Below are 25720 nucleotides of genomic sequence, written 5' to 3'. Positions count from 1 at the left end.
ATTGACACCTGGTGGCCGTTCCGGAGAACTGCAGGCGGGGACGGGGGCTTTTCCAGGAAACCGACCCCCGCCTCCTCCGGTGGGGGGCGGGGGGGTAATCCCTGTTACCTCCACTCCAGGAGCGGGGGCGGGGTGAGACTGACCAGCCCAGACCTGTCCTCGGTCACAGCACCCAGCCCTCATCCTCCCCGAGGCCCGAGGCGCGTCCCTTCTCTGCTCTGGGCCCCCTCCCTCCCCCGTCAGAGGTCCAGGCGAGGCCGAACCAGCTGGGACCGCTGAGGCCACTGTCACTCACTGCCTTCCAGTCGGGGGCAGACAAGTCGGCACCCCAGCCTTCAAAGGAACACACTCTGCGGTGCTTGGCGGACCCTTGCGGGGTTTCTTCCATGAGCGCCAGGTCAAGCCCCGGGCCTGCTGTTCCTGCCGGGGTGTCTGTGCGTCCCCGTGAAGGACACTTTGAGTAGCGGGCAGCCGCCTCGCCTTTCCTACCACATGGTGTCCCCTCAGGAACAAACCCCACTAATGCAGCCAGGCTCTCCTCACGTGAACTGAGTTAATGCTGGATTATTACCACGTCTACGATGACACTAAATGGTTATTCTTACCAATAAAGTGGCCACGTCCCTCTGCTAAACCCGTTAGAGGGCCGGCTCTGCCTTCCCCACGTTCGGGCCTTTGGAGACTCTCGGGACTGTGACTACAGACTCAGAAATCCCCTGGTCTTTGGTCTCCCCGCACCGCTCCCTCTGGCTCAGCCTTCCTTTCTCGTCCGTCCCTCTCCTGCCCAGAGTCTCACAGCGACCCCTCACCGCCCGCCGAGGGAAACGCAAACTTGCACACCCTGCCTGTCCCTGTCCCTGTCTTCTGTCCCTCTGCCCCTCTCTGGCTCCGCGTCCCAGCCACAGGCGGCCGCCGTCAGCTTGCCAAAACACAGCCCGCGTTTCCCCAGGGCAGGCGCTCCGGCTGACGCGGGGCCAGCTCGGCACCGGGTGTGGGGTGCGAGCGGGAAGGAAGTGGGGTCCGGTCCCAGGTTGGAACCGAGCGGGGTGATGGAGACAAAATCACTTCCGGGCTTGGACGCCCCCCCTGACTCCCACACGAAGGACGAGGGGAGACAGGGGAGGCTCGCGCACACACATGCACACACACACACGCGCACACACACACGCTCACGCGTGCAGAGCACCTGCTCTCTCGTAACCAGGCTGCTCCAGAGCTGCCATTACTCTCCTCGCGTCACAGGTGATACACCGATTCCCCGAAAGGTGGCAAGTGGCCGATCCCAGCCCCCCGAACTTGCTGGACTTCTCCGTGCTCCCCCTGCCAGGAAGTCAAAGGTACTACTCAGTCCTGAAGTTGTATTTGCTACCAATTACTAAGCTCGGTTCCCACGGGGCCGACCCCCCAGCAGAGGACCACACTGTGGCTGGGATGCGTCTACATCCACGGAAAACCCGCCTCCACTCGGGGTCACACACCCCAGGCACCTCTCCTGCCCGCCCTCCTGTGCTCTGAATCTCGGGGATGGGCCCCTGTCCAAACCTGGGCTCTGCCTTCTCCTCCTCTCTTGGCCTTAATCCACCCAAGTATGGAGTCCTCTCTCTCTCTCTCTCTCCTTCTCTCTCTCCCTCCCCCCCTCCACCCTGGACATCTCTCTCACCCATCCTCCCTCCCCAGGCCTCCTGACACCTGCCTTAGTTCAGAGCCTCATCTCTCCCCCCCAGGACCCCTCTCCCTCCCTGCTGCTTCTATAATAATCTTTCTAAAGCAAAATCATGCCACTTTCCTCCTCAAAACTCTCTCAAAAGCGGACCGTCGCCTTTGAGCTGCAATTCGACTTCAACAATTTGACACGCACAGCCACCAGTGATACTCAAATTAGTTAACAACCTGCCCCGTTTTCCCTGAAAATCACGGGGCACCAAGCTAACAAAACAGACTCCGGCCACAGTGTCCTGAAGGCCCCTTGCTGGGCCAGACAAGAACCCTTCCTCCAGTTGGGGGGGGGGGGGGGTGTAGTGAAGTGCAGGGGTCCCCTCCCTCCCCCAGGGAGACGCCGGGGTTGCCGGGGGCACCTGTTAAGCATCAGCTCCATACGCGGCCCGCAGGAGCCGCCCCTGGCCAAGTCCCTGCCTCTCAGCAAAGCGACTAAAGCTGCAGCCCAGGGACACGGAACGCCACCCTCCCCCACCCCTGGCCCTGGAATGCTCCGTGTCCTTTCCAGCTCAGATGTCATCTGGTCCCCGGACGCCAGTGACCTCCCCGCTCTTCCAGGGCCGGCCGGGCCCGAGCGCTCTGCGCAGAGGCTGGTCTCCTGCCTCCCTCGCTGCAGGATCTTGTCCAGTTTTCACTGTGTCCACCGCCCCAGCAACAGAGGCGGCACACCGGGTGTGACCCACAACCACTGAGCCAGCGAGCGGTGGGGCTGGGGGAGCCTGGGGGCCAAGACCCAGGGCAACGACGCTAAGCAGCAGCCGTGAGCCCGCGGCTCGTCCCGTGTAAAACCCCCACGTAGGCACCGAGCACACAGCCGCCTTCTCCACCTGCTACTGTGAACCTGCACAGGAAGTTCTGAGTTACACACACACACACACACACACACACATTTGTGCTTCTAAATTTTACACATGCCTATTAAACTCCTATGTACACTTTTTAATTTTTTTAACATTTATTCATTTTTGAAAGAAAGAGACAGAGCATGAGCAGGGGAGGGGCCGAGAGATGGAGACACACGGGATCCGAAGCAGGCTCCAGGCTCCGAGCTGTCAGCACAGGGCCCGACGCGGGGCTCGAACCCACGGACCGAGAGATCCTGACCTCAGCCGAAGTCGGACGCTCAACCGACTGAGCCACTCAGGCGCCCCTGAACTCTTACGTACGTTTAAAAACTAACATTTTGAACATTAGAAAACACACGTTAATGCACTTTATAGAGTAAGAAAATGATAGGCATAGAAGTTCTAAGCTTTTCTTTCCACATCTCAATGGGCCGTGTTGTGTGTCCCACACTGGAAGCCACCGCTGAGGTGCTGTGTGCCTTTCGGACACTATAACTCCATCCAGAACAAGAGGTCACTCTGCACAGAAAAGTCTAGGTGTCCACCAAAGCCCAAATCAGACGCTGAAAGTAGATTACTCATACAGCTGGAAGCTACCTTTAAAGGCACACAGGGTGTCTTCTATAGAAAAAAAATAGCTTTGGGGCACCTGGGGGGCTCAGTCGGTTCAGCATCCGACTTCGGCTCAGGTCATGTCTCAGGGTTTGTCAGTTCGAGCCCCACATTAGGATATGTGCTGGCAGCTCGGAGCCCGGAACCTACTTCGGATTCTGTGTCTCCCTCTCTCTCTCTGCCCCTCTCCTGCTCACGCTCTGTCTCTCTGTCTTTCAAAAGTAAATAAACACACACAAAAATTTTTAATACATAAAAAAATACAGTATGCTTTGAGCTAAAAGGCAGCCTATGGAATGGGAGAAGATACTTGCAAACGACATATCGGATAAATGGTTAGTATCCAAAATCTATAAAAAACTTAACAAACTCCACACCATAAAAACAAATAATCCAGTGAAGAAATGGGCAGAAGACATGAACACACGCTTTTCCAAAGAAGACATCCACATGACCAACTGACACGTGAAAAGATGCTCCCCATCACTCATCCTCAGGGAAATACAAATCAAAACCACAATGAGATACCACCTCACACCTGTCAGAATGGCTCACATGAATAACTCGGGCAACAACAGATGTTGGCGAGGATGCAGAGAGAGAGGATCCGTTTTGCACTGCTGGTGGGAATGCAAACTGGTGCAGCCATTCTGGAAAACAATATGGAGGTTCCGCAAAAAATTAACAGTAGAACTACCCTATGACCCAGCAATGGCACGACTAGGTATTTATCCAAAGGCTACAAAAATGCTGATTCGGAGGGGCACACGCTCCCCAATGTTGACCGCAGCTCTATCGACGATAGCCGAATTACGGAAGGGGCCCAAATGTCCATCGACTGATAAAAGATAGGTATCACGTGACTTCACTCATATGTGGAATTTAAGAAACACAACAGGTGAACACAGGGGAAGGGAAGGAAAACTAACTCAAGGAAGCACTGCTCCCTCCTCCTCCTCCTCACGCAGTGGGTCCCAACCTTGGCTGCATTAAATCAGTTTCCGGGCTGGGGCCCAGGCACCAGTAATTGCCAGAGCTCTCCAGGTACATCCACCACACAGCCGCGGAAGGGAACCACCACCCTGACTCCCAAAGCACTTGCTGGCAAAGGCCTCCCTGAAGAGTGTCAACCCACATCGGCTTGAAGGAGCGTCTAGGTAAAACACGTCTACACCACCTGTGGCTTCCTGTCTGCCTCTTGGTATATTTACGTGGGAGACAGGCTCCCGGCTCATCGCTACCCACAGGGCTGGGGGAATCTTCATCCCATTAAAACACCCCACACGTCACGGACCCTCCACGAAGGGTGAGTAGACGAGCAAACACGCAGAAGGCAACACGTTTATTTCATCAGGAACTTGGTGATCGCACAGGCGCCATGACTAAAGTGCCCGTTTCAAAGAGTAAAGGGGTTCTGCGGTTTGAAAATCATGACACCACAGCGTGACCAGGCAGGTAGAGGTCCTGACCACCCCGCCCCCGAGTCAGAGGTAGAAATAAAAATACAAGGGGGAAAGCATTCGTTTCCAAGGTAAGGCCACGGCTCACAGCTCCACACTGTTGATTTCTTAGTACGTTGTTTGGTGGGGCCGGTGTTGGGGGTGGGGGGGCGGGTGACAAAGATCCCGTGTGGTTCTGATAGCTTTATCGCACACACGTAGCTTTCAAAGGGAACACGCTGTCCTCGTAGAAGCTGCCGCTACATGGGATCTACAGTTCTTCAGGAACTAGTGATCAACAAAGAGTATCATCCGTCACCTTCAAATGCCACCTAGGAGCCATCTCCCCAGAGCCAGTTTCTTTCTGTGGCCCAGACCCCCACCACTGATTCAAGAATCTTCACACAGCCTTTGTTTTAATAGAGTGTTCAGGGACTTGTACGCCTTACTGAAAAATGGCTTGGGGCACGGCCAAGATCATCGATTTCCAGCAGAGCTACGTTTTTCCAGAGCGCGCCTGGAGTCACTGCGCCCCGGGGTCCGTGGCCTGCTCCAGGGCTGGGGGAGCCTCAGCCGGTGGCTTGGGCAGGTCCAACATGGCGGACGAGTCTTTCCTGGGATTCCCGGTCACCAACATCCAATGGTTGCTCGGCTTTTCGACTCTGTGTGAATCCAGATGCGTGTGGACGGCCACCTCAGCTTCCTTCCCGAAATAGGTACTGGGCCAAGAGAGAAGGGACACGGGTTGGAAACGGGGTAACGGCCCTGGGTAAGCTGTCCACATCATCTTCCAAGCCCCTGGCTCAACAGCCTCCGCTCGGGGCTGCCTCTACCGTACGTCTTTGCTGGATGTTTGACCTGCTCGGGCAACGCCGAAGCGCCTGGGGTCCCATTACCGCTAAAATCCTCTTGGCAAAGGGGCGCCTGGTGGTTCAGGGTCCAACTCTTGGTTTGGGCTCAGGTCACGATCTCCCGGTTCGTGGGTTTGAGCCCCGCGTCGGGCTCTGTGCCGGCCGTGCGGGGCCTGCTTGGGATTCTCTGTCTCCCTCTCTCTCTGCCCCTTCCCCACATGTGCTGTCTCTGTCTCTCTCGAAATCAGTAAATAAACTTGAAAACAAAATCCTCTTATCAGGGAAAAGCTTGTGGGACACAAGGGGCTCCGGTAGGATTTGCCGCGCCACCAAGTGAGTCCTTGGTGACAATATTTCATCATCAAAGGACTTCTTGCGTCGGGGAGGCGGGCACCCTCGTTAAACCGAGCTGCTTTGCTCAGAGGCACAACCTCCACGCCCATCGTGGATGCGAAACCCTGCAGCAAAGTTCCTTCCGTACCTCAAGAAAAGATGCCTGTGGACTGCTAGCCCCCGATTCGTGCGGCAGTGATAGATGAGGATCTTTGCATTTGCCTTTAAAGAGGAAGAGACAGTGCTGTTTGCATTATGAATTAAGGCCTCCGAGTCCTGAAAAGCAAAAATTTTGGTAGCCCGGCCAGGGGTGAGGCGCCAAGCGGGGTCTGGGTCAGCAACGGGCCGGGCGCCCCGCTTTCGCACGAGCACAGCCGGGACCGCGGCACGACCACGCGCGAGCCGCCGGCAGCCAGGCACTGCTCCCGCGAGCGCAGGGGACGCACTGGCCACCTACTCCTCCCCACACCTCGTCAGGCAGCCGCCGTCTTCACCCGTGCTCCACGGGGAAGGAAAATGAGACGCTAACGGTTGAGATCATGGCAACGGCGAGCGATTTCGAGGAGAGCAAAGCCGGGCGGGGGGGGCACGTCGCCGGGGACCCCGCGTGCATTCTCCGTGCCAGAGGAGAGACCCTGGTGAGCGCGGGTCCGCCTGCAGAGCCCCGCAGGGGGGGCGCACGGGGCCGGGCGGGCGCAGGTGACCCGTAGCTGGGGGCCCCCTCCCGCGAGGCCACCCCGCTGGTCACCCCTTCGAGTCCCTGCCCGCTGGGGTTCCGCACGCTCCCAGCGACTCCCAGCAACCCCCACTCTGCATCCGCGGGAAGCGTCAGGAGCCAGCAGCAAAGCGCCTGGCCCAGCGGACTCGCCTTCCCGTCAGGCCCGTGCGTGGAGCCCCAGTCCCGCAGGGCCCGGGCTCCCGAGAAAACGTCAGCAGTGGGAACAGGAAGGATGGCCCCGCAGGACCCAAGCTTCCAGGCCCTGCAGAAATTTTCTTCCTGGAAGGAAGCAGGTCATGACCCTCACCGTCCCGGGTGGGGGGCTCTCAGCCTGACTCGGGGGCGGGCGCCCAGCCTGTGTGTGTCTACAGCTGGCAGGGGCTGGGCAGAGAGAGCACACAAGTCACTTTAGGCCCTGGCGCGCTGAGAAGCCCCGATGTACAGACGGGAGAAAATCGCATCCTCGGAACAGCGCCCGGGTCTCCCCCAGGCAGAGCTCACCGGAACGGGGGCGCCTTCGTATTCCAGGCGCAGCTGGGGGTCCAGGAAGGCGGCCTGCCAGCAGCTCAGGTAGGAGACCTCGTCCGTCAGGTACGCCTCCTGGAGCAGAGATCTCTTGGACGACTTCTGGAGGGTCCTGTGGTCACTGGATAAATACAGCTGAAAAGGACAGCGCACAGATGAGCTACGTCACGCTGCTCGAAAGGCTGGGGACACGAGCAGCTCACTGGCCGATGTCAAGGGCGTTCAAAAGCAGCTTCGGAAAACCCCGTTCTTGCCGACTTTTGAGAATACTCTGTTTTCCTCTGCCGTCGAGACGCCATCTCAGAATGCTGAGGCCGCCCGCATCAGTTCCACTGCCTTTCCTTCCTGTGAATTTTGTTCGTGTTTATTGATTTTTGAGAGAGAAAGAGACAGCATGAGCAGGGAAGGGGCAGAGAGGGGGGAGACCCAGAATCCGAAGCGGGCTCCAGGCTCCGAGCCGTCAGCACAGAGCCCGACGCGGGGCTCGAACTCATGGACCGCTAGATCATGGCCTGAGCCGAAGTCGGACGCTCAACCGACTGATCCGCCCGGGGTTTTCCTTCCTTTGAATACCAAACCCTCTGTCTCCTCCTGATCCGTCCCCCTCTCCTCACTCTCAGGACCTAGGCCTGGACCACTATTTTTCTTCCGAGAAATAATTATGCATGAAACTTGTTCCATGAAGCCAAGTGTCCTTAAAACCGTCACTGTCACAGCTACGTTTACTGTGAGCCTCGGAGGGGGGCCCACGCCCCCGTGGAGCTGATGTCCACACTTGGGATTTATTTAGACCGCTCTCTGGCCACCTGTAACTGGGTCAAGAAGCAAGCCATCCTGCAGAAAACTCCGAAACATTAGTTGTTTGTTAGTCCTTTACTGATTCCCCTTGACCCTGAACCTGGAGGCCATCTCTGCAGATTTCGGTAGGTTTTCATGTGCAAAGCTGTGCCGTGAGGCGCTACGGGGAAGGCAGCAACAGGTTGCCATCGTGAAGGTGTTTCCTGACAAGCAGGAGAGGGGACGGAGGAGGTGAAGGGGAAGCACCCGTGAGGCGTGGTGGCCAGAAGGGACGTGCAGAGCTGTAGGCGGGCACACGTGGGGACACGTGCTCTCCCAGGGGCTCGTGAGAGCTCTGAGGAGGAAGCAGTGTGGTGCCGGGAGCCCGCGGGCAAGGCTGACCGCGTGTGGACACGGGACATGTCACAGAGGGCCTTAAATGCCACCGTGGTGGCAGCACTTACCAAGCCCGAGCCCCTAAAGGATCAATCTGGCAGCATGCATCTACTGTGGTCTGAAGTCAGGACAGACCGGAGGCGTCAAGCCACAGGGGGCCTGGATTGAGGTCCCAGCACTGGGGATGAAAAGAGAGGGCCAGGAGCACTGCAAAGGGAGAACCGTGGGCTTGACCACAAGCTAGATGTGGGCAGGGAAGCCGGCCGGGCCCACACAGGCAGACAATGCCGACGTCAAACCACAAACCCTACTTTGTCAAAGAAAGATGATAACGACTCAGGAACAAGTCTAAAAGGTGGCGATTACCAGATTTTTTTAGGAACGCCCCGGAAATACTTGCTAATTCAAAGACAAGGTGCAGAAATATGAGAATTGAGGAAGAGAGGCAGTCATCATCCCTGGAAAGAGAAACAACTGTCTGCCCAGAAGTCATAAGAGAACCAACTGGGGGGCCCCTGGGGGGCTCAGTCGGTTGAGCGTCCGACTTCGGCTCAGCTCATGATCTCGCGGTTTTTGAGTTCGAGCCCCGCGTCGGGCTCTGCGATGACAGCTCAGAGCCCGGAGCCCGCTTCGGATTCTGTGTCTCCCTCTCTGCCCCTCCCCTGCTCGAGCTCTGTCTCTCTCTGTCTCTCAATAATAAATAAACGTTTAAAAAAAGAGTAAGAAGAGAACCAACTGGAAAACCACTGGAAGCGATAGGAGTGAGGGATCTCATCAAAGGCGAGCATGAACATCAATGACTTGGTCACATTTTTGTTGCAACTATGGTAACACCCAGTGCGAGACACCAAGAGACAACCTTAACGGGGATAGGCGTCAGGTCCACTTGGGGAGAACCACAAAACTTCACTGAGAGATGGGAAGAATAAATGAGTACACGGCAGGGCATCTCAGAAGAGCATGCGTGTCATAGAGCTACTAAATCCGTGAACTTGTGCAGTTTTACAGGCCGATCAAAACCGCCGCGTGATCTTTCTCCCCATGGCGGGGGGGGGGGGGGGGGGCGGGAAACTTGCAACAGTAGCTGCATCTAACTGAGACGTTCATTCCTAATGCGATGCAGACGAAGAGGTGTGACGAGAGAGAGCCCTAGAGCTGTCCGAAGGTAGAGTATAAACCTCGGACAAAAATACACAACTTGAGCTCAGAGCGTCCAGATAGGAAGCTGAGAGAGCTCGTGGACGTATGGGGACTTAACGGGCGCTACGCAAGGCATGTGTCAGGGAGGAAAGAGTAATTATTCAAGAAATAACACAAATGTGGCTCTTTAGTCATTGGGGGGGAAATCACATGTCTGCACGGAACCCTGTATCAGAATAAATCTCAAGCAGCTAAGGAGCACCTGGGGCGCCTGGGGGGATCAGTTGGTTGAGCCTCCAGCTCCGGGTTCTGGCTCAGGTCATGATCCCAGGGTTGTGGGATCGAGTCTCACGTGGGGCTCTGTCCTGAGCACGGAGCCTGCTTGGGATTCTCTGTCTCTGTCTCTGTCTCTGTCTCTGTCTCTCTCTCCTGACCCCTCCCCCACTCTCTCTCTCTCTAAAATAAAAATAAATCCATTAATTAAAGAAGAAAAAACTCCAGGGCACCTGGGAGGCTCAGTCAGTTGAGCATCGGACTTCAGATCAGGTCATGATCTCGCGGTTCGTGAGCTTGAACCCCACGTCGGGCTCTCTTCTGTCAACGCAGAGCCCGCTTCGGACCCTCTGCCCCCCTCTACCCACATGTTCTCTCTCTCTCTCTCAAAAAAAAACATTAAAAAAAAAAAAAGAAGAAGAAAGCAAGAACAAATCCCAGCACAAGGTCAACTTGAGCCACCAAGAAGTCGATGCAAGTTTCTCTTTCTATAGTATCTCTGGGGCAGGGGCAGGAATTGCAAAGGGAAACACTGATCCGTTTATTCAAAAATACGGTAAAACAACTACCATTTCAAAGCCAAGTAGCCAAAAAAGATAGATAGATAGATAGATAGATAGATAGATAGATAGATAGATAGATAGACAGATAAAATAAAATAAAATAAAATAAAATAAAATAAAATAAAATAAAATAAAATAAAAATAAAAGCCACGTAGCAGGTGGCAGGAAACATTACGTGCAAAATGACAGAACGTTATCGTCTGTGGAAGGGCAGGTAATAAACTCAAATCAATGCACAGGCGGAGAAGAGATAATTTATAGGAGACAAAGGAGTTGGGAGAGTTAAGGAGAGAGTGGAGAGAGAGGTAGGGAACAAAGGAGGGAGGGAGGGAGGGAGGGAGGGAGGGAGGGAGAGAACAGACTATAAAAGAAAGTAAGCCAAAATGTTAGGAATGTTAATCTCTGCATAGGACAACTGTGACTTACTCCCCTCCTTCAACGATTTGGTATTTTCTCTACTTTCTACGTTTCAAATCAGGCTGCAGCTGACCATCTGCGGTGTAGGGGTTCGACTGGCAACGCTGATTTTTCTTGGTAGCAGAAGAGCCAGTAATGCTACACGATACAGTGATGGAAGCTGTGATTCGGTGAGAGACGGTGCGGAGTACCCAGTCCGCCGCTTAACGGCTGAGCGACCCGGGGCAAAATCACCTGACCTTGTGCCTCGGTGTCCCCATCAGTAAAATGGGCGTAAAACGGTCCCTAACTCACAGACTTGTTTGGATATCGAAGTGAGTTCATACAAGTGAGGCAGTTAAGCATGTAGCAAGGTGCAACAATCCCACGTTATAGACGACAAAGACTCAAGAAAAGTCAACAACTTTACCCAAAGCCCCACCCCATAGATCGACATTTCAGCTGGAGTTAAACCCACCTGTAGCTGGATCTAATCCCCAGGGGAAAGGGAAAAATCAAGTTTAAAAAAAAAAGGAAAAAAAAAAAGTTATCAGATAATACGCCTTGCTGGCCTTGGTGACATTGACAGGTGTCAGATGATTATTGATTAATCCAATCATTTTTTGGTTTTGCGTCAGCTGCGTAGCAAAGGAGGGTTTTCTCCCTTCCTCCTTAGCGCCTGAGGGTATTCGCTTCGTAATTGGAAAAGCGACGAGGCAAGAAGTGACCCCCGACACCGCGTGTGCAAAGCTCCAGGCTGAGACCCGGACGAAGCCAGAGACGCCTGCAGCGTTCCCTGTCCCCTTCAGCCGGCGGCCGCGACTCACCATTTTGTCTTCAAACCCTCCCGTGGTCGCGAGGCAGAAGTCCTGTCCGTACCTGAGGACCTGACCCGTGGCGTTTCCGTCGGCCCTGCGCGTCAAGAATAAGCATCGCGTCAAGTCTCTGCAGTGCGATCCCTGCCACGTTCTAGTTCTGGCGCGTGCAACTCTGCTTATAACCCACGTTCTCGCTAATGCGTGTCCACACTTTCGAGATGGCCGTTTCCGTTGGCCCTCAGATCCGGCTGGCACCCTGTCCCTGTGTCCCGCCACGGCCAAAACGCACGACGCCCCTTTATCTGTGGGCCCAGAGCACGTCACGCTGCCCTGCCCTGAGGAATTCTGGTCAGGTGCGCGGACAACTTTAGAAAGATCCAGGGTAACACATTGATTCGAACACACCTAACACAGCCTTACCCCTCAACCCTCCGGGACGCGGAACTTGTGCTCGGCGTGTGGTGGTCTCAACATGAACGAATTACCGGTATTCAAAAGAAATCTGAAGACTAAGAGGTCGGGCTACATTTTCGTAGTAGAAACATTGCTATCCTTATTTCACGAGCCAAGTGAAAGCAAGGCTTTCCTACTGTAATCGTGGCTCTGCTCTGAGGATTTAATCGCTCATTTTCAAAACGTCAGGCACATTTTTGGTAAACAGTTCATCACAAAAGAGCAACTCCCTTTGCACCGAGCTATCTAGTTTCGCTCTAAAAGCAACAGAGTGATTAAAAGCCACAGAAACACCCATAATGAGCTCCGAGCACCCCGAGAAGCTGTTAGCAAAACCCAGTCCAGGCAGAGTGTGAATTTAGTTCCTTGGATCCAATACCTCGGAAGGAAGCCTTTATCATCGAACACAAATTAGCAGTTGCCCTGAGGTTCAAGGTGAAGGGTGTGCAAAGGGCCCCAACGGCGTCCTCAGGGGGGGACGGCAAGGCGGGAATCCCAGAGAAGGTTCCCACCGCCTCGGCCTCCAGGCACCCTGAAGCTCTGCGCGCAAACATATTTATGGCAAAAACGCGCGGACAACGGGAGCGTCTCTACCTCAAAATGGTGAAAGTGTTTCTGCCAACCGGGATCCTGGTTTGAGCTGCGCTCAGGCCACACGGCACCTCTAACTCGTCGCTCAGATGCGCTTTAATTTCATCGGGAGTCGCGCACAGGCTCAGGTCCCCGCCCAGAAACAGGCGGGCCTCCACCTCCGCGTGGGCGGGGTTCACGAGCATCACCTTGTCGCCACAGTGAACGTACCCATCCTCCGAAACGGAAAGCTGCATCTACAACGGAAATGGGAGTTTTTCAGACTCACCTCACTGCACCTTCCTTCCTTCACTGTCTAGGACCCATTTCGTTGGCGGTAATACCACTCGGACCACTTGGGTAATAACCACTCTGGCTCCCTCGAGTTTTCCATTTCCTTCCTTTTCCTGCCACCGATCCCCTCCCACGTCGCCAAAGTCCCCCCCCCCCCCCCAAATCCCCAGTGAGGTAGAAAAAGCCGATGAAAAACCACTCAGGCTGACTCCACCACTAATGGATTCAAACTCACTGGAAATGCCTTCAGCACCAACCAAAGGGTGTTTTACATATTCCTGCACTGATGTGTTCATTTCTTCGTTCGGAAAACGAGGGTAAACATAATTAAGGGCAGATTTCTCCTCTGTTCCTAAAATCTTAGGGAATTTTAAACTGTGGTTTTCAGATCTAAAGGAAAAAACACAACCTGATATTTTCCAAATGATAATTCATTTATGGAACGTTTGCTTGCCTGACTCACACTTAATTCAGTAGAATTTTGAAAACAGTGCTTGAGTCTAAAATTATCAGTCTCAGTAAGAGACTCTTTTTTTTAATTGTTTATTTTTTGAGAGAGAGAGAGAGAGACAGAGTGCCAGTGGGGAAGGGGCAGAGAGAGAGAGGGAGACACAGAATCCGAAGCAGGCTCCAGGCTCCGAGCTGTCGGCACAGAGCCCGACGCGGGGCTCGAACTCACGGGACTGCGAGATCATGACCTGAGCCCAAGTCAGACGCTTAACTGACCAAGCCACCCAGGTGCCCCACCATCGTTTTTTTTTTTTTTTTAATGTTTTAATTATTTTAGAGAGAGAGAGACAGAACATAAAAGGGGGAGGTGCAGACAGAAAGGGAGACACAGAATCCAAAGCAGGATCATGACCTGAGCTGAAGTCGGACATTGAACCAACTAAGCCACCCAGGCGCCCCAATAAGAGACTCTTAAACACAGAGAACAAACTGAGGGCTGACTGGGAGCGGGGCAGGGAATATGGGGGATGGGCCTTGAGGAGGGCACCTGTTGGGATGAGCACTGGGTGTTTGTATGTAAGCGATGAACCACAGGAATCTACCCCCAAAACCAAGAGCACATTTTATGTATGCACTGTATGCTAGCCGACCTGACAATAAATTATATTTTTAAAAATTTTTTAATAAAATAAAATAAAATTACCGGTCTCAAGAGATTCTCTTTGAGTCTCCTGTTTCTCTGTATGAGAAGCTGTCCTTTAGCTCTCTTCTCCAAGAAGTCCTTCATGAGCTCCTGGTAAAGGAGGGAGAGAACGTGACCCAGAAGGACAACAGGCCTGAACGATGCAGATGGTGGTGGCAGGTAGGTCAGAAGCACATCCAGTTGAAAGGGCAAAATTTGACCAAAAGAAATGTGAGCATAATGGGGAAGGGTGGGAATTCTCTTAGCATTTTTTTTTAATATTTTTGCTTCATTGTAGAATGTTTGAAAAAAATGAGAAAAGCACAAAACAGAAAGAAAGAAAAGAAAAAGCAGCATCACCTTGGAGGACTCCAGCCAGAGAAGGTCCTGAGTAACCTTTGGAGGCCATGTGTCCCCGGCTGAGGTCTCAGCGGGTTGGTCGGTGATTGTCGCTGAAAGCCCACCGCCCCACCCTCTGCACACACATACAGCTAGATGGACACGCGATGGCCCAGGGCCTCGTCTGAGCCAGTGTCAGTGACAGGGACACCACGGGGACACCTAGGAGGCAGTGTGTGACGGGTGGGGGAGTGCCAGGGGGCAGTGCGTCCACGTAGAGCCCCCTCCCCGCCTGGACGGCGGCCTCTGGAGCCCCTGAGTCTGTAAGAACGGAGGGAGCGTGATGGGCTCTGGACTAACGCGGAGGCACCGAGTTCGGGACGTGTGACCGGGTCAGTGGGCGGCAGGTGAACTTTCTGGGCGTTCGGAGATGCGCGGGGTGAGGGGTACTGGGCGCCTGCAGGGTGAGGAAGGAGCCCGGGACGCTGGACTTGGGGCGGGGAGGGGGGGTCCCCGGGACGTACCTCCTCCAGGTAGATGTCCTCGTTCCAGTTGCCCATCCGCACTCGAGGACCATACAGGTTCTGCGCCATGGCGCCCTCTCCTCTGTCGGCCCCTGACACCGGACACCGGCGGTGTTAGCGTGCCTCGTAGTCATGGCAACCGCCCCCCCCCACCCCCGCGATTGGCCAGGCGCGGGGCCTGCTGGCCAATCAGTGACAGCACAGGAGCCAGGGGCGGGGAGGAGTGAGGGTTGGAGGCAAGGGCAAAGGAAGGGTGGGGGTAGGTGGGGGTTGGAGGGGTCGCCCTCCCCACCCCCTGCATCTTCCACCCCCCAGGGGAGATCTACCTGAGCTGGGCTGCAGAGCAGGGGGGAGGAGAAACTCCAGCGGGCAGGCCTCGTGGAGTTAAACACGTCAAACCTTTTCCTTCTGCGGGCTCGGGCGGGCTCAGTCCGGGAAGGGTGGGGCTCTTGATCTCAGGGTGGTGAGTTCCAGCCCCACCTTGGGCGTAGAGATCAAGATCTTGAAAATAAATACGAAACCATTTTCTGATGTGGGGACCAAAGGCAGAAGGAAATATAGATGAAATCAAATTGCCTTATAACCTGCAGCCCGCTGACAAATACTTGAGGCGGGCAGAGGAGGATTTTCCTTCTGGAACTCTCCGCTGTCCTAATGCTAATGCTTTGCTAGAGGGGAGAACTGCCTTAGCTTGACAATAGCCAGGCCTCCAGGATCCTGTGAGTCTTTCTTAGCATATGAAAGTCCTTCTGGACACTTCACCCTGTGTTTACCTCCCCCAACTCCCAAGTATATAATCAGTCTCTCCTCAAGGCCTGGTCTGTCCCCTGGTCCTCTCCCTTCAATGAGGGAACAGGAAGAAAGCTGACACCCCACCCACCCCCCATGCCTCAGGGGGGACATGTGTAACATTCCTCAGACACTCCCAGATGCCCCAGGACAAAGGAAAGAAAAAGAAAAAAAGCAAACAAAGGGTTAACTGATAGAGATCACAGCCCTGGGGAACCTGAGTCCCCATCAGTTTACACAGGTCTTGGTAAATTACAAGAAAAAGGCAACTTTGCCCATAGCCTAAGCTCCGGAAACCTATAGGCCGTTTCCTGGAGCCCAGACATCACCCTCCCCTCCACAGTGATGTGGGAACAGAGACCAGAAGGAAATGGCAGGTGACATTAAATTTCGTCAAAACCTGCAGCCCCTTGAGATACTTGAGGCAAATACGTAGAACCTTCCCCACCCCACCCCCCAAGCCCCTGCGGTCCTAGTGTTAACTTCTCCCAGGAGGGAAACCAGCCTCAGCTGGACAACAGCAGGGCCCCTGGCATCTTAGCACATCAAAGTCCTTCTGGAGGCTTCCCTTAGGCCTTCACCTCCCCAACTGCATAGTATTTAAGGAGCCACTCTTCACCACCCCAGTGCAGCTCTCCCGCCCGCCCGTCCTGTCCCCTTGCTTTCATAAGGTCGCCTTTTTGCACCAAAGACCGTTCAAGAATTCTTTCTTGGCCGTTGGCTCCAAACCCCCACCTTTTCCACATCATTTTCCTTTTCCTTTAACTTTTCGAATCTGAATGGAAAACACAGTGCAGGTAAAGGATCCGTCACTCGTCACTCGTTGACACAAAGAGGAGCTCTTGGATGGAAACCTCCCCCCCCAACCCCCGCCGTCTGTCTTGTGGCTGCAGCAGCAGCAGAGTGACCTTGACCCTCAAAGGATGCATCCTCAGTGCAGAAATTTGGAACCCAAATAACATCGAAGGAAGCGGGAAGGCAGAATTACAATGTCACTGCCTCAGAAGTAGGAAACGTGTCATGTTAGCCTGTTTCTGTTCACGCGGTTCTGAGGCAGGACACCGCTCCCTGGGCTTCACGGCATCCCTGCCTCCCCCCTCCCCAGTCTCCAAGTGACCGGACAAGCCTGTGGTTTGCAAGAATTCCTGATAAAGCTAGAATAGGCTGGAGCCAACGTTTTCAAAGATCGTGACCTGAGCCGAAGTCGGAGGCTCAACCGACTGAGCCACCCCGCCCCCCCCCCCCGCCGGTCTCCGTATAACTTAATGAAGTTGTAATGAGTCGGTTATTTGGTAAGAACTTACCCCAGTGCGGCTGCGCCCCCCCTTCCACCCCCCCACCCCACCTCCGGGGCGCCGCTCTCATCAAATATGCTGCGTCTCTGCGCATTATGGGCGCAACAGTACGCTATGCACATCCCGTTTGTGAAACTGCTTTTTAAATGAGTCAGGAGGGGCGCCTGGGGGGCTCAGTCGGTTGAGTGTCCGACTTCGGCTCAGGTCACGATCTCGCACTCCGTGAGTTCGAGCCCCGCGTCGGGCCCTGTGCTGACTGCTCAGAGCCTGGAGCCTGTTTCAGATTCTGTGTCTTTCTCTCTCTGACCCTCCCCTGTTCATGCTGTGTCTCTCCCTGTCTCAAAAATAAATAAATAAACGTTAAAAAAAAAAATTAAATGAGTCAGGAGAAGACCTGGGCAACGGACACAACTGGGTGACGATGGACGCAATCCTTGTCGCCGGTGCTCCCTGCTATCGCGCGTGGGTATGAAAGAGCGGACCTACCCCGGCGGACTCCGTCTTGTTCTGTGTCCTCCACCTTGAGTGACTATGTCCCCGACACGGCCCCTTTCCGGGAAAATCGCAGAAACCTCAGACCACGCCTCCTCCCCTTGAGTAACCTCCCGCTCACACGATCAAACTTCCCAATCAAAACACGCCTGCGACCTGCATAACGGGACTCCGGCCCTTCCCCAGCCAATCGGCCGAGGCCATGACCCTTCCCCAGCCAATCGGCCGAGGCCACAACCCTTCCCCAGCCAATCGGCCGAGGCCACGACCCTTCCCCAGCCAATCGGCCGAGGCCACGACCCTTCCCCAGCCAATCGGCCGAGGCCACGACCCTTCCCCAGCCAATCGGCCGAGGCCACGACCCTTCCCCAGCCAATCGGCTGAGGCCACAGCCATTACCCCACCAACTGCCCCTAGACCCCAATAAAACCTTTGTGCTTTTGAAACTCGTTCTCTCTCCCCGGCATCTCCCCACTGCGTCGGTGCAGGTAGGCGATCGAGCTCGAGCTAGCTCGAATAAAGGCTCTTTTGCTTTTGCCGAAGAGCTCCCTGGTGGTCTTTGGGGATCGCGAATTCTGGGCATAACAGGTACAGGTCACTGCCTGGCGTTGCTACCTGTGACCTGATCATCCTCTGTGTTTCTTGTAAGGCGGGTCTGGCCACACGGTCTCTCAGCTTCTGCTCGCCTCCTTAGGTTGCCCTCTGTGCTGTAAGGGAGCTGACCGGATGTGCGATCCGTGGGGACGCTTTTGTCTTTCATTCACCGCCTGCTGACCTCCACTGTTTCCGATGGGAAGTCAGCCGTCAGTCTTCAGGCTGTCCCTGTGCCATCGGTAAGGCTGGTGTGCGGGCTCCTCTGCTTTCCAGATGCGCTCTGCGTCTTTGGCTTTCGTCACCGATTACGGTCTGGGGGGGTGGGGGGTGGATCTCCAGGCATTAGTCCCTCTTGGAACGCACTGAGCTGCCTGAGTGTGTAGACTGGTTTCTTTTTGAATCAAATATGGGATTTGCCATTATTTCTTTGAATTTCTGTCTCCTCCTTTTTACCTCTCCTCTTCTCCTGGGACTCCCATTACGCAACATGGGTGCACTTCGTGAAGTCCTACATTTCTCTACGGCCACATTCGTTGTTCTTCCTTCTTTTTCCTCTCTGGCCCTCAGATTGCATCATTTTCTATTGCTTTATCTCCAAGTCTGCTTACGTTCTCTTTTCTTTTTCTTTTTTTTAATTTATTTTTGAGAAAGAGAGTGTGTGAGTGGGTGAGGGACAGAAAGAAAGAGAGAAGACACAGAATCCAAAGCAGGGGAGCAGGCTCCAGGCTCTGAGCTGTCAGCACTGAGCCCAACACGGGGCTCGAACTCGTGAACCATGGGATCATGACCTGAGCTGAAGTCAAACACTCAAGCGACTAAGCCACCCAGGTGCCCCTCTGCTTACTTTTTCTTACAACAGCTCCTCAAATCTGCTGTTCCACCTGTCCAGTGAATTCATTTCGGTCACAATGTTTTTCAGTTCCCGAATTTCTGCCTGGTTCTTTTTTATCATTTCTTTATGAGTGTTATGGATTTGATGAGATATTGATGTCATACCTTCCTTAAATTCTATCATATGGTTTCCTTTAGTACTTTGAACATATTTTTTTTAACGTTTATTTACTTTTGAGAGAGAGAGAGTGTGTGTATGAGCGAGTGCAAGTGGGGGAGGGGCAGAGAGAGAGAGGGAGACACAGAATCCAAAGCAGGCTCCAGGCTCTGAGCTGTCGGCATAGAGCCTGACACAGGGCTCAAACTCACAAACCGTGAGATCATGAGCTAAAGTCAGACGCTTAACCGACTGAGTCACCCAGGTGCCCCTGAACATATTCTTAATCACTTTGGAGAGTTTCCCTGATAAGTCCAACATCTGGACCCTCTCAAAGCCTGTCTTTTCCCCCCAAATATGACTCACATTTTCCTGTGTGTTAGCAGGTTTCATAATCTTTTGTTGGAAGCTAGACATTTTCGGCAATGTGCGATAGCAATTCTGTGCATGATCCTCCACACTTGGTGCCTATTGTTGTTTGGCGACCTTGGTTGGACTGGCTCATTGAGACCTGTCTCCCCTCCCCCAGCAGTGTGCAGCCCTCTGATGTCACCATTCAGGGGTACCATTCACGAGGGCACTGACTCCCCCCCACAATGATTCTTAATATGATAAACAAAGTACCATAACAGGGCATCTCACAACTTACAACACAGATGGATTTAAAGGTCAGATAATAATAACAAAATGCTAAGGAGCCTGGGTGGCTCAGTCAGGTAAACGTCTGACTTCAGCTCAGGTCATGATCTCGCGGTTCATGAGTTCGAGCTCTGTGCTGGGCTCTGTGCTGACAGCTCGGCTTTGGATTCTATGTCTCCCTCTCTCTCTGCCCCTCCCCCACACTTGCACTCTGTCTTGCTCTCTCTCTCAAAAATAAACATTTAAAAAAATAATAATAACAAAATGCTAAGCAAACATGCAAGTTTTTTTCTTACTTTTCCAAATGTTTACTTTCATTTTTGAAACATTAGAAAATACTTATTTTCTACATAATTATTTAACATTTTTCATTCGTAACCCTCCAAAACCCTCAAAGCTAAGGTTAAAACAGAGATACACTCATGCCTTTCTGGCCAGTATAAAATTGGCTCATTTCTTATTTAGCCATAAATATCTCCTTGAAATCAGGCCATCACTCCTTCCCTTTTCCAGTTACTATGATTTTGACGTAGACCAGGTATATACCAGAAAACATATCTGCTATTTCTTTTCATGCTTTGATGAGACCCTTGGAAAAATTTAATTGGAACCTTTTGTTACTTACTTGTGAAACATCTGGCGGGAAAAGAAAAGCCAAAGAAATACTTGGACGCGATCATGTTTAGAAAAGAGAAGTGGGACAAAGTTCAGCTATTAGGAAAGAGAACTGAGTTATAGTCTTAGGAGCCAGTAAGTCCTGGGGTCCCAAGGATAAGCTTTCGAGTCCTCCCTGGATGACAAATATTGGAAGTCATCAAGGCATAGTAAAGAAAATCACGGGGTTGATGCACCTTTCACTCTGCTCCTGTGAGCATTTCTGTCTCGGAGCCTCGGTTCTTTCACCAATAAAAACAGGTTAAGGCTTACCTCCCCAATAACTCTCCAGGAAGCATTTCCCAGATCCTCTGCAGTGTGTTAATAGATCAGAGTGGGGAAGAGCTCTGTTGTCAGTATGTTTAGGAAATGCGGGTCAGAGGGGTGTCCTCATAATAGCCTGCCTTGGAACCTCAGACATCATGGTGTCATAAACCCACAAAGATGTGATGACACACAGTATTGCCCCAGCTGAATTCAACGTGGAAGGCTTTTTAAAATATTTTTAACGTGTATTTATTTTTGAGAGACAGAGAGAGAACATGAGCAGGGGAGGGGCAGAGAGAGAGGGACACACAGAATCCGAAGCGGGCTCCAGGCCCTGAGCTATCAGTGCAGAGTCCGATGCAGGGCTCGAACCCACAAACTGTGAGATCATGACCTGAGCAGAAGTTGGACGCTCAATTGACTGAGCCCCCCCAGGCGCCCCTGCAAACATGGAAGCCTTTTTAAAAGATTCAGCTGGTAAGACCAATACTTTAAGACGGACTCAGAGATTTTGTGAGGCTCAAATGACACAATAATATGAAAAACAGGTAGGATTTGGCCATGCTCTTGAAAGAACCAAGGAAAGATTGGGATGGGGGAGGGGGATGGGGGAAGGGGGTAGGGGAGAGGAGTGGGGGTTGGGGAGGCAGCAGGATGAAGTCAGCACAGAAACAGGGACTCAGGGAACATCTAAAGGACCAGAGAGGACCATGGGGCAATGAAAGTGGATGGAGGGAGATGGTGAAGGGCCCCCGGCACCACCGTGGGGGACAGGGATTTTCTTGCATAAGTGGCAGAGAGCCACCGCAAGGTCCTGAAGTCGATGCCACCGCCGGCAGAGGCCAGGCACACCTCAGAGACGTGCAGAGTCCCTTCCAGAACACTGCAATAAAGCGAATGTTGCAATAAAGTGAGTCACAAGAATTTTTTGGTTTCCCAGGGCATATAAAAGTCACGTTCACACCGCACTGCGGTCTATCAATCACGCAACAGCATGGTGTCTAAAAAAAACAACGCGCCGACCTTAATTTAAAAATACTTTATTGCTAAAAAATGCTAACCATCATCTGAGCTTTCAGTGAGTCACAATTGCTGAGCACAGACCACCATAACCAATATAAGAATGATGTCAGGAGAACGTTGGAAATATGGCGAGAGTTACCGAAATGAAACAGAGACACAAAGGGAGCGGACGCTGCTGGAAAATGCAGCCCGCTGACTTGCCTGGCGCAGCGTGGCCGCAAAGCTTCAGTTCGTAAGAAATGCAAGGTCTACGCGGTGCGGGAGAGCGAGGTGTGCCCGTCGAGCTGGTGGGGGGGTTTGCTGGGGCCACACAGGCTGTTGCACGGACTTGGGGCCAACAGGCCGGGCAGCAGGCAGGAGGCCCAGCCGGGAAACAGCGTCGTGATGAACGCATGTAAGTGTGGTGGCGGCAGCGAGAACAGAGGCAGAACCGAACGAGGAAAGAGCCCGCGTGGCTATGGTCACCTCTCGGAAAATGCGCATTGGGGAATCCGTTCAGTTCATTCGACCCAGACGGGTCGCGTGCCGAGCTCCGTGCTCAGCATTCAGGACACGGAGATAACGGAGACACTCCTGCTATTGTGGCTATTGAGTCAGAGGAGACGACTGACCAAGTGCGCACGTGTGAGGCACGCTGCCGAAGGCCCAGTGAGAGCAGATTCCTCCGAAGGGGTATCGGCAGGTGTTTTCCCGCTGAACAACGTCCTTCCGTGAGCTAGGCAGGGCGACTGCGCAATCACTTTCTAAAGCCTCGTCTTATCAGGCGTCTCCAGTCCTGTCCCAAGAGCGGAAGGGGTCTTCTGGTCTTTTTGTCTCCATCTGCTTTCCTCCTGGGTGTGCCAGACCCCTGCGGAGAAGACCCCCCACCAGCGCCCCTCTAACTCTCCCCAGCCGGACGTGAGCAGAGAGCCCGGCGTTTGGCACAGGGAAGGATCCGAGGGACTCCTTCTTCTCGTCTTCTCCTCGTCACCCCTGTGCCAAAGGCCAGTGCCCCTCCATTCAAGCTACCTCTTGGGTGATAGACTTTCATGTAGTCTGAAGTCCGGGCAGCAGAAGAAATTTCCTTCCGTGTACAATCCTGGCTTCTGTAGAGGGCGGACCCTGTTGGGAGGAAACCCTTCCGTTCTATGCAGCACGCTGGTTGGAAGTACCAAAGTGGACCCAGGGCTGGGTGTGACAGCAGGGGAGAGAAGGAGCCAAGTGGTTCTGCCTAGAAGAACAGAAAGAAAGCAAGTTTCCCAACAGGGTGGAGCATTCTGGAAAAGCAGCTCGAGCCAGAGAGAGAAAAGAAGTCCCCTGAGACCCATGAAGTCTGGGGAGGACTTTGGGCTTCTCAGGGGCATGAAGGGGGACGTCGAGCCACCTGTTCCACATCTCAAAAGAGCGGGGATGCCTCTGATATTTAGGTTACAAGAGCATTCCTCTCTTAAAGTCACCAGAAATTTATGTCAAACTTTCTTCCCCTTTTTAAAAAAAAAATGTTTATATATTCCTGAGACAGAGACCATGAGCGAGGGAGGGGCGGGGGGGGGGGGTGGGGGACAGAGGATCTGAAGCAGCCTCCTCACTGACAGCAGCGAGCCCCATGGGGGCTTAAACTCACGAACCACGAGATCATGACCTGAGCCGAAGTCGGACGCTCGACCAACTAAGCCACCCAGGTGCCCCTTCCTTCCCCTTTTGAAAGCAGGGAGCCCCCTTGTCCAACAAAAGCAAGACAGACCTCGGTTCCACAAAATAGACAAAAAGGGGCAGTCTTAGGGTTGACTCGAATGGTGAGCCCCCGAACTCCACTTGGCCCCGCTGGATGACCCTCAGAGTCTGCAGAATGTAGTTTTAGCATCACGGACCCAGGTTGTCCCTTGATTTTATAGGTGAGACGGTTGGGGCTTGCAGAACGGGACTCGACGACACAGCCGAGAACGGGGCCTCGAATCAATGCCCCGCGCATTCTGCTCAGCCCAGGACCTGCTTCGCAGCCCTCAGTGCCCCGCCCACGGGACTACTCGCCCGTGCCCCCCTGCCCCTCGGCCTGCCTTCCTCGTCAAAAGAGGGGACCTTTGCAAGCCAAAAGCCAGTCATTCTGGAGGCATTGCAATCATTCCAACACTTTGGGCACAGAAAATGAGCTCGTTCCAGGAAATCCTCCAAGATACCGGGTAAATGCGCCCAGGAGGGAATCAGGAGAAATGCACATTTGCCCGGACCGGCGGCTTTTCCAGCGTCGTTCATCGGATGGGGAGAGACAGGGTGTGTCCTTCCACAAACAAGGAAACAGAAGTGCAGAGAGGTTGTGGGAAATTCCCAAGTTCGCATCAGAGCCGGAACTGAAACCCACCACAGAGTGCAGGGAGAGAGGCGGAGGGGAGAACGGAGAGAAGACAGGAAGTATGGCCCCAGCGTAAGCTCACGGGGACCACAGGTCCTACACCGCTTCTATTCACACATCATTTCGTTCCGGCTTTGCCCTTACAAGGGCTTGGAAGATAATTCTAGGTTCTGGGGCCAGCTCTGTGATTTCAGACACAGGCTGCGGAGTCAGACATTCTCAGTTCAGGTCCCAGAACCAACCCCTCACGGGCTGTGTGACTGTCGGGCCGAGTCACAACCTCTCTGTGACTCAGTCTCCCCGCCTGTAGTATGAGGAAATCGTAATGCCCATCTCGCGTGGTTCCGGTGATGCATGAGAAGATGCGTGAAACGCCCTCGGCATGGGGCCAAGGGCAGAGGAGGGACCCGGTAGATACTGCTGCTTACCGTTTTGCAAACACTGCCTTCTGGAGGGGCACGACCAAGCAGTTTTCGGTTTGCCAGACTTGCAATTTTCGAGTTCAAGGGAAACTTCATTTGTCTCATGGGAAAACGAAGACCCAGCCAGGGGAAGATAAGTGTCTAAGGTCACAGCTAGTGTTGTCAGAGCAGGCGCCAAGACCCAGAACTCGTCGTTTCTTCCATTAGACTATAAAGGTTCCAACTAAGATGCTGAAAGCTGAAGCATGTCCTCGATACAAAATTCACAAATAGTAATGGCAGTGACGCTGAGTACGAGAGCTCTATGCCCTCAAAGCACAAAGAAAAAATGCAGCACGAAGAAAAAATCCCGCAGGGAGTTCATGCTCTACAAAGGGATCATCGTCCTGGCTCTTGGGGTGATATCTGTGGCTCAGTGGGGAGACCTGAACTTCTCGAAAACATAAAGCCAGTGCCAGGCTATGGCGTGGCTCAAGCACCAAGACGCTCGGACCCCAAGTCCAGGGCTCCCTGAATCCTCCAACCGTTAGAGCCCCAAGTTACGGGCACGGCCCTCCTTGAGTTCCTGAGGGTCACCTTCAAATACCCACCCAAGGATTACTGGCAACTCCACGCCCCGGTGACTTCAGCCAGGACAGGGATCTTCTGTTTATCAGCATCTGACAAATACCCTGAGAATATCCGGGAAGCCCTTTTATCCGCAGCTGTTGAGACAGGAAACCACGGTAATGATTCCGGAAGGCAGTTTTGCATTATGATATCAAACGCCTTAAAATTAAGTGCCTGTATCTCTCAATTCCACTTCAACCATATGAAACTAAGGAGATGTGTCCTTTAACAGAAAAAACAATTTGCAAAAAACCCACAACCCAAATATCCGATACTAATGGGTTGTTTCAGTAAATTACGGAGCATTTATGTTTTGGAAAGTTATGCAGCTATTAAAAATCATGATATAAGAATATTATTGGGGCGCCCAGGTGGCTCAGCCAGTTAAGTGACCGAGTTCAGCTCAGGTCATGATCTTGCAATTTGTGAGTTCAAGCCCCACGTCGGGCTCTATGCTGACAGCTCAGAGCCTGGAGCCTGTTTCAGATTCTGTGTCTCCCTCTCCTCTTCGGGCTCTCTCTCTCTCTCTCTCAAAAATAAACATTAAAAAAAATTTTTTAAAGAACATTATTTAATGATCTGGGGACTTTTCACCATATATTAGATGAAAATGGGATTGCAAAATAGTTTATAATGTAAGACGTCTATTTTGTAAAAATGTGTATCCTAGGGAAAAACCTATATAGTTTATAAATTTGTGTGTATCATGTGTGTGTACATTTAGATGTGTAACATGCATGGGTGTTATATAATATAATATCTAATATTATATGGAATCATATGCATATATTATCAATAAGTATATAATCTATATACATTTAGGATCCTGATACATGTAGCTGGTGGGGAGGGGACATCAGACGTTCTGTATGAGCCTGCATTTTGTTGTAATCATAAACAAAGA

The 25720-nt window shown here is 52.9% G+C and overlaps 1 protein-coding gene across 1 annotated transcript; it reads right to left on the bottom strand.

The window, feature by feature from the left end:
* Nucleotides 1-4500: 4500 nt before the first annotated feature.
* CFAP161 (cilia and flagella associated protein 161) lies at nucleotides 4501-24887 on the bottom strand. Its single transcript, XM_015535754.2, has 9 exons — nucleotides 24784-24887; nucleotides 15042-15216; nucleotides 14716-14807; nucleotides 13874-13963; nucleotides 12451-12683; nucleotides 11413-11497; nucleotides 7016-7174; nucleotides 5945-6018; nucleotides 4501-5331 (listed from the first exon to the last, which is right to left on the bottom strand). Exons 3-9 carry the CDS (start codon nucleotides 14782-14784, stop codon nucleotides 5136-5138), a joined length of 906 nt encoding a protein of 301 aa, XP_015391240.1. The 5' UTR covers nucleotides 14785-14807; nucleotides 15042-15216; nucleotides 24784-24887; the 3' UTR covers nucleotides 4501-5135.
* Nucleotides 24888-25720: the final 833 nt, after the last annotated feature.

This window comes from Panthera tigris, chromosome B3, assembly GCF_018350195.1.
Source record: "Panthera tigris isolate Pti1 chromosome B3, P.tigris_Pti1_mat1.1, whole genome shotgun sequence".
NCBI lineage: Eukaryota > Metazoa > Chordata > Mammalia > Carnivora > Felidae > Panthera > Panthera tigris.
The sequence above is the reverse complement of the archived record's forward strand: the minus strand, read 5'-3'. Positions and strand labels throughout refer to the sequence as shown.